At 40.4% G+C, this 13,663-nt stretch overlaps 1 protein-coding gene across 7 annotated transcripts in view; it reads right to left on the bottom strand.

The window, feature by feature from the left end:
• Positions 1 to 55: 55 nt before the first annotated feature.
• The window catches only part of si:ch73-63e15.2 (protein strawberry notch homolog 2), a 66,037-nt gene continuing 52,429 nt past the window's right edge, over positions 56 to 13,663 (bottom strand). For 4 of the 7 annotated variants that reach the window (XM_040128213.1, XM_040128216.1, XM_040128218.1 and 1 more), the window contains 15 exons: positions 13,424 to 13,606; positions 13,174 to 13,295; positions 12,924 to 13,055; positions 12,676 to 12,811; positions 10,971 to 11,083; positions 9,117 to 9,188; positions 8,801 to 8,909; positions 8,621 to 8,692; positions 8,299 to 8,442; positions 7,809 to 7,903; positions 6,682 to 6,774; positions 6,411 to 6,542; positions 5,761 to 5,837; positions 5,240 to 5,430; positions 56 to 4,554 (listed from right to left, as the gene is read on the bottom strand). In XM_040128213.1, coding sequence (XP_039984147.1) covers positions 3,308 to 4,554; positions 5,240 to 5,430; positions 5,761 to 5,837; positions 6,411 to 6,542; positions 6,682 to 6,774; positions 7,809 to 7,903; positions 8,299 to 8,442; positions 8,621 to 8,692; positions 8,801 to 8,909; positions 9,117 to 9,188; positions 10,971 to 11,083; positions 12,676 to 12,811; positions 12,924 to 13,055; positions 13,174 to 13,295; positions 13,424 to 13,606 — 2,918 coding nt within the window. In that variant the 3' untranslated portion in view covers positions 56 to 3,307. The remainder of the gene's footprint in view (positions 4,555 to 5,239; positions 5,431 to 5,760; positions 5,838 to 6,410; positions 6,543 to 6,681; positions 6,775 to 7,808; positions 7,904 to 8,298; positions 8,443 to 8,620; positions 8,693 to 8,800; positions 8,910 to 9,116; positions 9,189 to 10,970; positions 11,084 to 12,675; positions 12,812 to 12,923; positions 13,056 to 13,173; positions 13,296 to 13,423; positions 13,607 to 13,663) is intronic. The other 3 variants (XM_040128214.1, XM_040128212.1, XM_040128215.1) reach the window with 1 other exon arrangement.

Raw genomic sequence — 13,663 nt, 5'->3', positions numbered from 1 at the left:
CCAGATGAACAAATGAGACTCAGTTTCAGCAATCTTCGAGTTTTTATTTGTTTACAAAGTTAAGATTGCAATTTCATATAGTCCTTCCTTTAATGAGTAGAAAACCTTTTTAAAGAATTAGTTGAAAGGCACAAATTTTACAATATATACATTTGGATCTAAATTATAAATATATAGAAAACAAAAGCACAACCCAGAATAAAAGTGCTGAACACAGTTTTGTTTTTGTACAGAAAAAATAGGCTTTGTTTAAAAATACATACAATCAGTAGCATGTTTTTTGTTTCATTTTTTGTTAGCAATAAATTATCTGAGTGATAACATTTATATAATATGCAAATGGTGGAGAAACGAGAGATGGTTACAGTATACACAGAGCAATCCAAGATCGGAAACACAACAAGCTTGCAACGCTCAATCATAACCAACAAGAAAACAGTAACTTGATTATGCCATTCTTAGTGCAAAATGATAATAAAACGATAAAAGGCCTAACTACGTTAAAAAAAGATTCTTAAAAAAAGCTTTTTCTTCCTAAAAATGGGGTCCATATCCCTCAAATGCATAAAGCTTTATTTGTGTGACTATTACACACATAATCGAAGACAGATCTTTTGCAGACTGATGTCTCGGAATGTGCCTGATGAGGAATATTAAAAGCAAAATTAACGAAGGTACAAGGAAAACATGCTGCAAAAAAAAAACAAAAAAAAAACATTAACAAGAATGTGTGACGCCGTGAGTAAGTCAGTCTAAACCTAAACCTAAACATCTGTTACGCTGTGGGAGGAGTAAAGGGTTGGACAGATCAATTGCACATTTCAGTATAACCTGGGTGCGAATCGACTCCAAAATCTGTCAGCTTTAACAGGAATCAAATGTCCAACAACTGCAACACAAATAAAAATAAAAATGTCCACAGAAATATAATGTTCCTTAAAAAGAAACAGCCTTTGATCTTTGCCCTAAGAAGGCATAAACATTTAGAATCACTGACATTTTCACAAGGACAAACGACAAACCCATCACATTAAGTCTAAAACATAAATACAGCAAGAGTCACAGCACAAAGTTAGGAAAAAACAGCACATGTATTGGTTAGTTTCACCACTGTTAGAAGGGGAAATGATATATTTCTGCTAACGCCCCACTGTTACACCTCTTGTAGGTTTCTTCCTGAGATTGATAAAAGGTCTGATATCTTAGAGTCAGTAACTTTAGGGGTGTCTGTGGAACACTTTGGTATCTCTCTGTGAACTCAAGGCCTGACAAAGGTCTACAAGTTGGAGAAGCAATTCTACTTGAGAAAAGCAAAACTGAAATGAGCAGAAATAAATCCAGACACTGTACAGCAGTACAGAACAGTGCAATCTTATTTGGTGGCAGGTTATAATAGAATTTGTTTTATAGTAATCTTGACAACTAGAAACTTCCCTGACCAAACATTTCGTTAACTATTCTAATAAGCAGGATAACATATCTAAAATCTAAATATCCCTTAAATATAAATAACAATAACTTTTATAATAACGATGACTAAAACATCAAGAACGCATTGCGTTCATCCCGTGAAAACTTACTATACAAAGGTTGTATGCATTTCAGGATCTGTTTAACTAAAAGACTTTGAAGTACAACAGAAATAAAAGGATTCATACCATGCAAAGGTAGCAACAAAGCTTTGCCTGTTGAGCTTTAACAGTACTTAGGCGTTTCTGTTTCATCACAAATGTAGAATATGGTTTTATTGCTATTTGATCACTGGAACTTATCCCGGCATTTTGTCATGAACAGTGCATCATTTTCACTCAAAGATGGCCAGATCTCACAGGTTTTTAAATATGTACTCTCATACACAGTGAACGTTACAAGTTTACACCTTTCAAATGTTTTACAGCCTTAATGTCTGAAATGGTGGCACAGTTAATCAGATACATTTTATATTTTTAACCCTTTTTGAACCCGGTGTTTGAGAAGACTTACGGCTACTAACGAAGTGAAGCTTTTGTTAAAGACAGCAGGGTTTGCTTTTCAAACCTCAAGAGAATAAATTCTTTGTCATCCACTGTAATTACAGACTGAAACAAATTTGTCGCATCTATATTGGTCAAAATGACACACAAAACAACCCAACTAAACACTTGAGACTTTCCTGAGAAATTCAAAGTCAATTCAAACCAGGAGTCATATCACTAAATGTTATCGTCAGCTTCAAAAAAAAAGGGGAGGGGTGATAAAATTTTTGGACACAATTGTTATCCATGCTGCTCGACAAACTGTGCCATACTGACCTCCTCGCACATTGTCGCAGCTCCACAGACAATCCAACAAGCGCGTATAGGCTTAATGGAGGCTTGTTCCTGAAACCCACCACCAGCATAGTGTAACACAAACAATGACTGACTGAGGGGGCTAAAAGTTAAATAGAAATACACCATATTAAATTAAAATTAAAACCAACGCTCAGAAGTACAAATCTATACATTAGGCTACATGGATTTTTGAAGACTGCATTTATAGATTTCTCCAAAGGCACTGTTTGCAACAGCAGACTGCTCTTCCTCTCCCTTTTTTCCTCACACTAGTGTTCATACAAGCAGGGAGAGAAACAAGAGGGAGCATGTAGACGAGGAAAAATGAAAACTGAGGCATTTCATGGCTAATCAGCTAAAAGATTTCATGTGTTTTTTTCTCTTCTCTTCCAGTTTAACGCCATCTTATGTTTCACTCAAACCGTGCCTTGCATACAGCCTTGTTTTAGCAAAGATTGTTTTAGCCTTGTTATAGCCAAAATGGCCGTGAAGCAAAGTAACAGTAAAGGAAAGTCTAAAGATGTGGTGTTAACTGGTGAAAGGCATTTAGAGCTTCCAGCAACTTCACCGATCATACCTCGTAAAAATCAGCAGCGGGAGAGTTATTAAATATTTCCACACCTCAATGAATGAGCTTTTGTTTGGGCAGCTCGTATGTTCAATAAAATACAGGTATCACATTTTTTTCCACTTTTCTTTAAACAGCTGCCTTTCACTGTGGAGGACACACTTTGGTGCAGAAATCTGCTATTGATCGAGCCCGCCATCACCTCGACAGCCTCAAGCAGGTGAACACTACAGGTGGGTAGAGAGAAGGGTGAGCAGAGCGCAGGACAGGCAGTGATGTGACTATAGGCCCTGAGGGGAGAGGGAGTAGGTCCGAGGGTGCGATTGAAGACAGCAGCGAACAAGACGCAATCTGCCTTAAAAGACAAAACAAAAAAACTACCCAAGGAAAAAGACAGTTCAGACGAGTTGTTACCATTTTTAAGCTCTTAGTCTTGTTGCCGGTACTGAATGACAGACTTGCGGTCCGGTCCGGCCTGTAGCATGCTGTTCAGAGCCTCGCGAACATCGAGAGTGCCGGAACTGCAGTGGCCGTTGGGTAAGGACAGAGGCTCTGACTGGGGGAGGAGAAAGGTGGAAGAGAAGCAGGGGGGAGAGCCGGGAAACAGAGAAGAGGACGATGTTGTGATGAGGGTGGGTGTGGACAGGAGGCCGGCGTGGATCTGAGAAACCAGGTTGTTTGACACAGAAGAGGTGGAGGACGTGGAGGAAGAGGAGGAAGAGGTAGAGGAAGAAGGGCTGGCTTTCTGTGTGGGCATCTGGGGTGACAGGGGCAAATCAAATAAATCCAAGAAGTCTTGGTGGTGGTTATTGGCCAGCAGGTTGTGATTCTGCTGCTGCTGAGTGGCCTGCAGAAGATGATGCTGCTGCTGCTGCTGCTGCTGCTGTTGTTGTTGTTGCTGGTGCTGCTGTTTTTGTAGCAAATGAGGCTGCTGTATTTGTGCAGCGTGTTGGGCATTCGGTGCATTCTGGGAAATCAGAGACTCCAGATTAAAGTCATCTCCGAATGCTGCTGCGTGTCCTGTCAGACTGTCCAGACTCAGCCCACCCTCCGTGCTGTCTGGGGAGGGGGACGGTGAGCTGACAGTCAGGTCCAAGATCTCATTCAGTGGATTCTTGGAGCACAAGTTAGGAGTAAGTGTGGGCTGATGGAGTGGAAGAGGCGGGTTATTCAGCTGTGGAAAAGGGGAAATGAAAGGCTGGGGGTAAAACTGAGAGAAACTGGAGCTGGTGTTGGGCAGAGGGCCCTGGTTGGTGGTGGAGGTGGTCGTGGAATTGTGGGGCCAGCTGTTATGGGCGGGATTTCTCTGTAAGGACAGCAGGGTTAAGTTCTGGGAGGGCGGCTGTAAAGTGGACTGGGTTTGGCCTTGCATTCTCTGTAGCGGAGAGAGGCTCCCAATTTGTGTCCTTGGTAGAGCGTTTTGGTTCAGTTTCAGTTTGAGGATCTGGCTCTGGGTGAGAGACTGAGTGAGGGACTGGTTAAGTATGGGTTTCTGGTTGAACAGATTTGCCAGGAGGTGTTTGTTCTCCTGCTCCATTTTGCGCATGCGCTCCTCAGCCAGCCGCTGCTCCACAGCCTGCTGCTCCTTCTCCTTTCGCCTCCTCTTAACCTCCTCGTCCATTAGCAACAGCTCCTCGCGCACACGGGCCACGCAGTTCTCTGGGATCTTGATACCTAGGAAAGAAGAGGAGTACGGTCCTGTCAAAGCTATCTGTGAGGTAAATACTCAGACTTTACCAAATTAATTGTTAACTGAACACTTTACAAAACCAGATCTATCTACACAGAAATATTTCACTTAGATCTGATATCACAGCACATGTATTAATAACAGCAGTAAACGGACAGTTTTATCGTTGACTATGCACAGCTGTGTACTTCTATAATGTGTGCTCCATTATATGATACATATCTAGTTTTCAATACTTTTCCTTTATATCTTTGTGGAGCCTGTGCATGGTGCACAGAGAAAATAGACCAGACACTGTATCTCCAGGGAGTATCCTCACACCCTTGGATTTTCATGAGTATCACTTTCAGAAGTGTCACTTAGCATTAATGTCGTGCTTATAGAGTTCATAGGAAACACATAATGAAAGTGAGTATACATTTCCTTTCCTCAGTTTACCATAAACTGTCAGCACTTTGTAAAAATCCCATTTTACCATCAAAACAACTCACCGAGATCTGGCAAATCAAATCCACATTTTAATCTTCGGACTAGACCTCTCTTTTATTCTCTTTTACCGAGGTTTGCACAATATTCATACCAGCGTGAAATCTGAGAGATATTCTAAATACTATTACAAATGTGCACTGTGTTACTGAACTGCACATCGTGGCAGGGGTATGTACTAACCGACTTGCTTGCTTTGCTGCTTGGTTCTAAGCCGGACAATCTGCAGGATGCTGGTGTTGGTGATGTCAGACACCACGTCAGATACACGCTTCCACACACGCAACAGAGCACCACACAACATGTGGTACTGACGGAGGCGCATGCCCTGTAGACACTCCTGGCCTTCCTCAATTTTCTTACACTTCCCATTCCTAGGGAGAAGGCAGAGAAGACAAGGTCAAATCTTTTATACATAAGCCAAAAGAGCCAAAAAAATGTTTTTATATATTATATTATAACCGTATGGCTGGTTGAGGGACTGACTGTTCCATACTAGCATTTTTTAAACCACTCATCATCCAGTGAAGAGGGCACATGTGAGACTTGCAGGTTATTTCTTCATGACTAGTTCTCAGGTGATCTGCAAATCCTTGGGAATGGCATCTGACCTTAAAACCACCCTGAATGAATCCTAATAAGTACCAGCCTGATTGCATGTAGCGACCCATTAATCCCAAGGGACACTATGGAGGCCTGCTTACCAGTTGGCATGGCTACACTTCTTGAAAGAAAAGGTGAACTGGTTCTCCCAGCTGTCTCTGGCTTCCTCCGGAGTCACCTGGAAAAGGAAACGTACAATGACATTAGCTAAGAGTGGCATTATCCAACTTTAAAAAATACATCTTTAGAAACACAGAATGGTAATAAAGAAATTTCTTTAACTTCTAACCAAAAGTCATATCATAGTTGTATCACATTTATAATCATTGATTTGTCAAAGGAGGAGATGGCTCGTTTTCAGTGGGTTTATGGTGAATGGTCATTAATCATCACTTCTGTTGCTCATGTAGGGAGGGGAAACAGGTAAAGCTTTAATTAGTTACATGAATGTAAAGGAACTTCATCGTCCCCTCTGACATACATTTATATGCTGTAATACATTTTACAGCTCCAGAGTGCCTTGAACATTGCCTGTACCAGTACTCCTACATGGCCACAAGGGGGCAGCAGACTCCATATTCTAAATAATCCCGATGGCGACAGCAAATCAGATCATTTCAGCAGACTTGATGTATCACTCCTAAAAATATGCAGCCTGGTCTTCTGTCAAACCTTTCCCGTAAAGAGAACAAAGTTTTTTTCTCAAATAAAGACTTTATATTGTATGTAGCCACTGATATCGACTGGTTACCTTCCGGTAACGTTGGTGCAGGTTGTCGAGGCTCTCAGGGTGGGTCTGCTTGCCGATGTTGGGTTTGAAGACAATGAAGTTCTTGCCTCTTCCTTGCTCAGCCAGCAGCACACATGGATGGTTACCCCGCAGCTGTGGAGAGGCCGCACAGACGGTGAATTTTTGTCAAAGAAAAGTCCCCTCAGTGGACATCCATAGTGTCATCAGTTTGCTATTCTGTGAGGTATGGGTTAAATAAAGAGTTAACTTTTCTAATATAACACTGACTCACCTTCTGGGACAAGTAGAATCCCTCATCAGGGCCGCTGAGCTTCAGTGACCTGTTGTAGGCATCTTCCCAGGGCATTCCTCTGTCCACGCTGATCTACAGGGGCACAAAAAATAAATCCTGAAAGTGAGACAGGCTCTTGCATAAACAGAATAATCTAACGCATAATTCAAAACATACAGTTAAACAGATATATAAGTGAATAAAACTCATCGTCTACCAAAATTAGGCATGTACCCAACACTCTCTCCATACTTGCTAAACTGGTCCTGGCAGTGCAGAATTCTGCTCTGCTGCCAACTTTGAAATGTCAAACGTAGGTTAGCCTGCAGCCGGCAGCTAAAAGCAGAAGATACCAGTAATTATCTTGTTCCCACCTACAACTAGTGTCTACATAGGCTCCTCGGCTCTGGGTTTAGCCTGTGTGATCACAGTCTCACTGCTAACAAAGTGACATCAATCAAACCCCATTAACTGCAGAAGTTGCTACCTGAGTTAACTATGAGAGTGCAGGTCTTGTGGAACAAATTTCACTGTACCACCAGGTCTCTTTGTATGCAAAAACTGGATTTAAATCTAAATAGATGTAGAGTCACTGCTATGTGTTATGTAATCTATAGAGATGGCTTTGCTGCCATTGAACATGAACTTTTCATTGTTTGGTCTGTTGGGAGCCAACAAACCCTACCGGACAAAACCCAAAAGATAGACCATAAGATTTACATTTTTTGGTCATCCTGTGTGTTCATAGAATAATTTCTGGTTCATAATACTCAAGCTGTCTTGGCAGGCACAATAAAGCAGTGTTTATTCTGTTAAAAGACAAAGATGGTCACATGTGATGCCATGTAATACAGCGTCGGCCTGTATTATGCCAGCGCTCATCAGACTACCTGCTGCCCTTCTCAGGGCAGATACATTCTGTACAGCTCCACGTGGACAGCAACATATTGGTGATCTTTTCTTGATTTGTGCTACACAAATCTTATTTTGGCTCCTTTAAAATTAGGAGTCGACATTGCAGGATAACTCATGATGGTCATTTTTGACCAAAATATCAATAGTCTCACAACATAATGCAAGAAGAGTCTTCTCCGGATATACCAGAGATGAGGTTAGGTGGTACCTACCTTATAGAGAACAACCTGTCCATCCTGAGGGTTTCCAGCTGTCAGGAAAGATTCCTGCTTCTCCTCATAGATCTCATCGTTACCTGGGGCAAGGTCTGTCAGAGACACAGAAGATCAAGAGAACCAAAATAATTAGCCATATTAGAAGATTAGGAACCACCTTTTTTAAAATTAATCATCAAAAGGGCCAAATAAAATCCAATCAGAGGTACTGTATGTTAACAAACACAAATGAAGAGAAGAACAGCAACTCTTGTCATTCTTCTATGAAAATTACTGATATAACTGATTTATAACTGAGTTCTTGTCTAGTATTAGTCTGTTTATTAAAAGGCCTGTCAATACATTTTAAAGTGATAGCAGATACCATTCCCATGTTTTTTACCTTGAGGTATTGTTGTTACCATTATGTTTACAATTAAGATTACATATTGTTCCTCCAAGTAAAACCTGAAATTTTGTATTTTTGAGTTACACTTGACCTCCGTACCTAGGATTCCCATGTCGTATTTGCCCTCCTTCTTGTCCTTCTCGATCAGGTAGTCAAAGTTATCAGTGAAGTACTGGAAGAGATAGTTCTGCTTATGGACCTCCAGACCCAGGATACGATTTAGGAACTTGGTGATGCTGCAGTCTGAGATAAAAAAACAAAACAGAAACAGAACAGTTAGTGCAACTAGTTTTGTATTGACAAGTGATCATAAAAAAATAGCTAAGTTATATTTTAAAGTAGGTGGCCTGAGTCAACGTTTTCATCATGAGTATACTGGGATAAAATTTGCCTGCATGCCTCTTGGTAATGGGTACTCTACCTTTCTCAGTACTGATCCCAAAGCGAGACTCCTTACAAAAGATGCCTACATCCATCATTCCAAGTTTCATGTCTGAAATAAAGAAAAACTTATTTGTTTCACTGATTAATCATAGTCAACTTTGTGCTGGTGAAGTTCTCTGTTTACAGATGCTAAACGTCAGCTAAAGCTCAGATATACCTCTGAAGAAGATGGCGTCACCCCCAGGGTAGCCTTTGGGAGGGGGAACCTTATTCTCTATGTGGCCAAGGATTGCTTTGGTGATTTTATCTAGAGCCTTGGTACCGTACTGCAAGAAAAGGGAAATGCCATTAGTATGGACAAATTTTCTCAGAAGGCTCAACTCAGCAATTTAGCAAGACAAATGAACAGTTAATATAAGAGATACTGTACACTGCTAAAAGTGAGACAAATCTTAAATAGTTTGAATGAAAAAGAATCACATTTTTACCCTTGACAGTCAGAATATTATTCTCAGGTTCTAAAATTTGCTTACCTTGTTTTCAAAATTGTACTTGCTCAGGTCTCTGGATTCAGTGGCTCTTCTGTCTCCATGGGTTAATGCACCCTACAAAGTGGATTAGCAACATTATTATTATTATTACTACAATTATTATAGGATTACTATAACATTGCAGTGTATATCGGTGTGGACTTTGAACCATTAATTCTGCTCTTCTGTTATTCTGTTGCATTAATGTTTTATAATTTGGAGAAATCATTTAAAACTGCACCACTTAATCTGTACAGTACAGTCTCCACTGTAAACACTTTAGCCACTATTTTAACTTACGGCTGCAATACACTGTTATTTTCATAATCAAATAAACTGCAGATTAGTTTCTTGATCAATCCTTTAGTTTATAAAACATCTGTCTGACCAACAGTTCACAACGCAAATATATTCAATTTACTATAATGTAAGACAAGGAAATGCCATAAAATTCTCACTCTGGAGAAAATGGATCCATCAAATTTTTTCAATTTTTACTTGAAAATTTACAGAAAACTGTACAACACCATTTGGCAAATGTATTTATAATAGTACTGATATAACTCTGTGGTTTATTAGTGATGTGTATGGAACTACTGGGAGTCAGAGACAATAGTCTCATATGAATGGTTCAAACTCTGTAAGACATAGGTACATTTGCTGTGCATCAAACAGCAGCATGGGAAAGTGTTATTACGCACATGCACACACACACACACACACACACCAAACGGTGTGACTACAAAGCCTAGTCTGTAGTTGTCAGACGAAACTGATCAAGTTGAGGTGTGAAGGGAAACTTTTTCTTCAGCTGACCCTTGACATTACTTTGTGCCTCAATAGGACTCCAAGCAACATTTTGCAAAGTGACGGAAAAAAGTGGATTGATACGATTTAGACACAAATTTCATCTATATTTAAACTTTAATTCTGAGCATATCTAAGATCTTAGCCTGTGTTTGATGGTTTTCAGTACTTTTAAGATTTCAAATGAACCGCAACGGCAGACCAGCCTTGTAGCCAGCTGCTGGCTCTGCCCAAACAGAAAAATGCCTTGAGATACCAAAACAAAGGGATGTCTTAGCCAAATATGACTTCACTGCTGATCTGGAGTCAGCCCTTCGCAAAGGTCTAGTTAGAGCGTCCCTGTTTGTGTGTGCATTTGGGCTGTATCGGGTTCAGGCAGGCAAGCAGATGAGATGTGACCTATTCTTGATGCAGATTTACCGAACGTGCCTGGCAAACACAGGAATGACTTCCTGGAACTGCCATCCCCTCGCACCCCCCTTGCCCTTTTCCCAAAAGAACTCTCATGCTGTGTCACTATGGAAATAAATGACTGCTAGTGCTGAAATGCATTGATAATTGTGGAAAATAACCATAGACTTTATAAATTATCCAGACAAGTTTCTTTTCTGCTTATTCAGTTTTCCATTTTGGAGCTCAATAAGGGAAAGAACCAGAATCTCTTGGGGTTTGTGGAGAAAAGTTGATATAACTTCAAGCGAACCAACAATAAAAAGAGACTATAGAAAGTCTCCAGAGTAGGGAATACCCCAGAAAAGAGGAAGGACAGAAGGTGAGGGCAGGGTGAAAATGCAAATGGAAGAATCGATGGTAAACCAAAGCACAACAATCAAACACAAAACACAGATCCTCTCTGTTTACAGTGGAACAATTGTTCTCACACTCCATAGGACAAGATGAAAAGGATCATTTTCCCCCCGAGACAGATTTCCCTCAGTTAAAAGGAAAAAAAAAAGGAAATGTGGGACAAAAAAAACTGTACAAAATAAAAAGAGCAAATCCAACCCACACCCTCACACAAAAACACATTTATAGAGCAATTATATTTACCAGGCTCTCTAGTCTCTTTGCCACAATGGAGGCAAAACGTCTCTCCCCAGCCAACTCTGAGATGAGGAAAATGTACTCTGGGGCCGTTACCTGATTGGACCGATGGGTGCGACCTGAGAAGACAAGGAAAAGACGACTATAAGACAAAATCTGTAAGACTAAAACAGTTAGAGATGATGACTAAAGCCTGACTGTGTGGCACAATGTGCTTTGTTGATTCTGCTAAAATCCATAATTTTACAACACAGGTTTTACAACAATGATCGATAAGCACCCCAGCTCACGGTTGTCTAACCAAATGAATGAAATATTCTTTACAATGAGGTAACACACTAGCAGTATGGTATGATACAGATTTTGCGAATTTGAAAATAATTTCACACCAGCTTTTCTTGATGTCACTTCATCTGCAGCAGCTATGGTTTCAACAGACTTTATTGGTCTCAACAATGGGGCGGACCAAAAAAAAAAAAAACAAAAACAAAAAAAAAAGATATTAACAAAAACAAGTTATTTACTCCATGTTAACACATGCTGCACTGACAGACTGGATAAATAATCAGACATTATTCCTGGCAACATAATAGGATTTGCTACATCAAATAACAAAGAAATCTGAACTTTATGTTCATGGGGGAAGATCCCCTGCTTGATCAGCAACTACAACAAAAAAAACCCCCAAACTTTCCGGGAGGTTTTTCTATGGAAGTCTCTTGATTTCCACAGAAAAACCTTCCAGAAAGTTTGTTATTTTTTCCTCTTATGAGGAAACAACTATTACTGTGTCTGTGGTTGTACAATGTGTGAGCTCTAATCTGCAAAAAAAAGGTACGCTGGAAATGTCATACAGAGCAGAAAAAAGCTGCTACTGGAAAGACCAACGTAAGAAGTTTGCTAATTAATGTAAACAATTAATTCATCCACTACTCTGTGATTGTGTGCATGTGTGTTGCAGCATTAAAAACAATGGTGAGAAGATGCAGAGACAGAGCTAGAATGAATTCTTCTAAATCCTTGTCATTTGTAGCAAAGCAATACTGATACTCAGTAATGGATTAAAAAACTCCAATTGTTTTCAGTATGAAAGGTTAAATGTTTGCAGCATACCAGGTGAAATAACTGAAAGCAACCATAACCTCATTAACCAGCAGTGTTTCAGTGACACAAGACAACATTTGTCCTAATTTGGTAATCTTCGGCCTAAACATGAGAGTGAGAAATAAAACTAGACAGGAGTTCCCTGGACTGACCCTCTCCTGACCTTGAAGGAGAAACTTCAAGGTCAGGAGAGGGTCAGTCACTACTTTTCTACAAATTTCTATTTTAAAATTCCTGATACCTTTTGACCTTAAAGTTGCTGCCTGTTTCAGGCATAAATGTAGAAAGTAGTAAAATACTAGAATGCTGATGTAACCCTAACAAATAGAAAAAGGCAGACCCTATTCCATCTTTCAACCTGTTACACAATGAAGTGCAGCAGAAAAAATACTGACAGATTTTTAAAAGCAGCCATTGATGAATTATTACACTCAAGCCACATACTGAGTCAATAAATAAGTTAATTCCTCAGACTTCTTCCTCTTCTGTAACACACTTCTGTTAGTTTTAATAAGAGAGAACAATTGTCTTTTTTCAGTTTTACTTAAGCATTTACTCGCCCTTTACCTTTGAAAGACTCATTGTAACACTCAGTTTATTGACTCACCAAATTGCTGAATAGCCCTGTCTGCACTCCACGGCAGCTCTAGTGTCATGTGGACCCTGCGCCTCTGGTTTTTCACCCGCTTGTCCGCCTGCAGGGAAATCCCAGAGCTGGCTGCCTCTGAGATGATGGCCACCAACTGGAAAAGAGAGAGGGGTTTATATTATTGGTGGAGATATTAATGAACAATGTTTAAAAGGCAGTATATTTCTTTAAGAGGTCTGAGCCATTGTTGATTAAATGTATCTGACCTTCTCTCCACTCATGAAGCGGTCTTTTTCCTTGATGTTGATGTGGTCAATGGTAAGACCCTGCTCAGCCCGTGACTCGTAACGGACGCTGGCGTCAGGACGCCGAACCACACGCCCCTTACGCCCAGTCATCTGCAAACAAAAAATTACATTGTTCCTTTGTTCTGAAAAAAATGCTGGTGGTGGGGACAATTGAACATGTGAATCCGACCAACTGTAGAGTTTCTTTTTGAGCGTGTAAGGCTCGTACCTCTGAGACTTTATCTGGTCCGCCAAACTTATCAATGAGCTCATCCAAGGTATTGAGAGGTAGTTCTTTTCCCAGATCTGATATTTTGTTGAGGAGGCCCTGTTTCATATCCTCTATCCTTGCTGTGAACACAAAGCAGAGGGGACATTAACTATGTAACCCTAACAGGTGAGAGTCACAAAAATAACAGGGCACGGGAGGCCTCACAACATTACTCCTACTGACAACACGAAAGAAAAAAAAAGGGCACCTGTCTGGCAGCTAGTGTGGTTCACAAAGATGACATCATCATTGTCTAGCAGGGAGTCAGGTGATGAGTTGGAGTCTGTGTCCATGCCATCAGAGTCACTACTGCTGTCATCAGTGATGTTGATCACACCGCCACTGTCCACTGTGTGCTTGGGCACTTTGGGCTGGCGACCTCTAGGCTTCCCTGAATGGAAGCCACAACATGATATTAGAGTATGAAACAAGAGAGCTCAAAACATTT

The sequence above is a fragment of the Xiphias gladius genome, chromosome 6, assembly GCF_016859285.1.
Source record: "Xiphias gladius isolate SHS-SW01 ecotype Sanya breed wild chromosome 6, ASM1685928v1, whole genome shotgun sequence".
Classification (NCBI taxonomy): Eukaryota; Metazoa; Chordata; class Actinopteri; order Istiophoriformes; family Xiphiidae; genus Xiphias; species Xiphias gladius.
The sequence above is the reverse complement of the archived record's forward strand: the minus strand, read 5'-3'. Positions and strand labels throughout refer to the sequence as shown.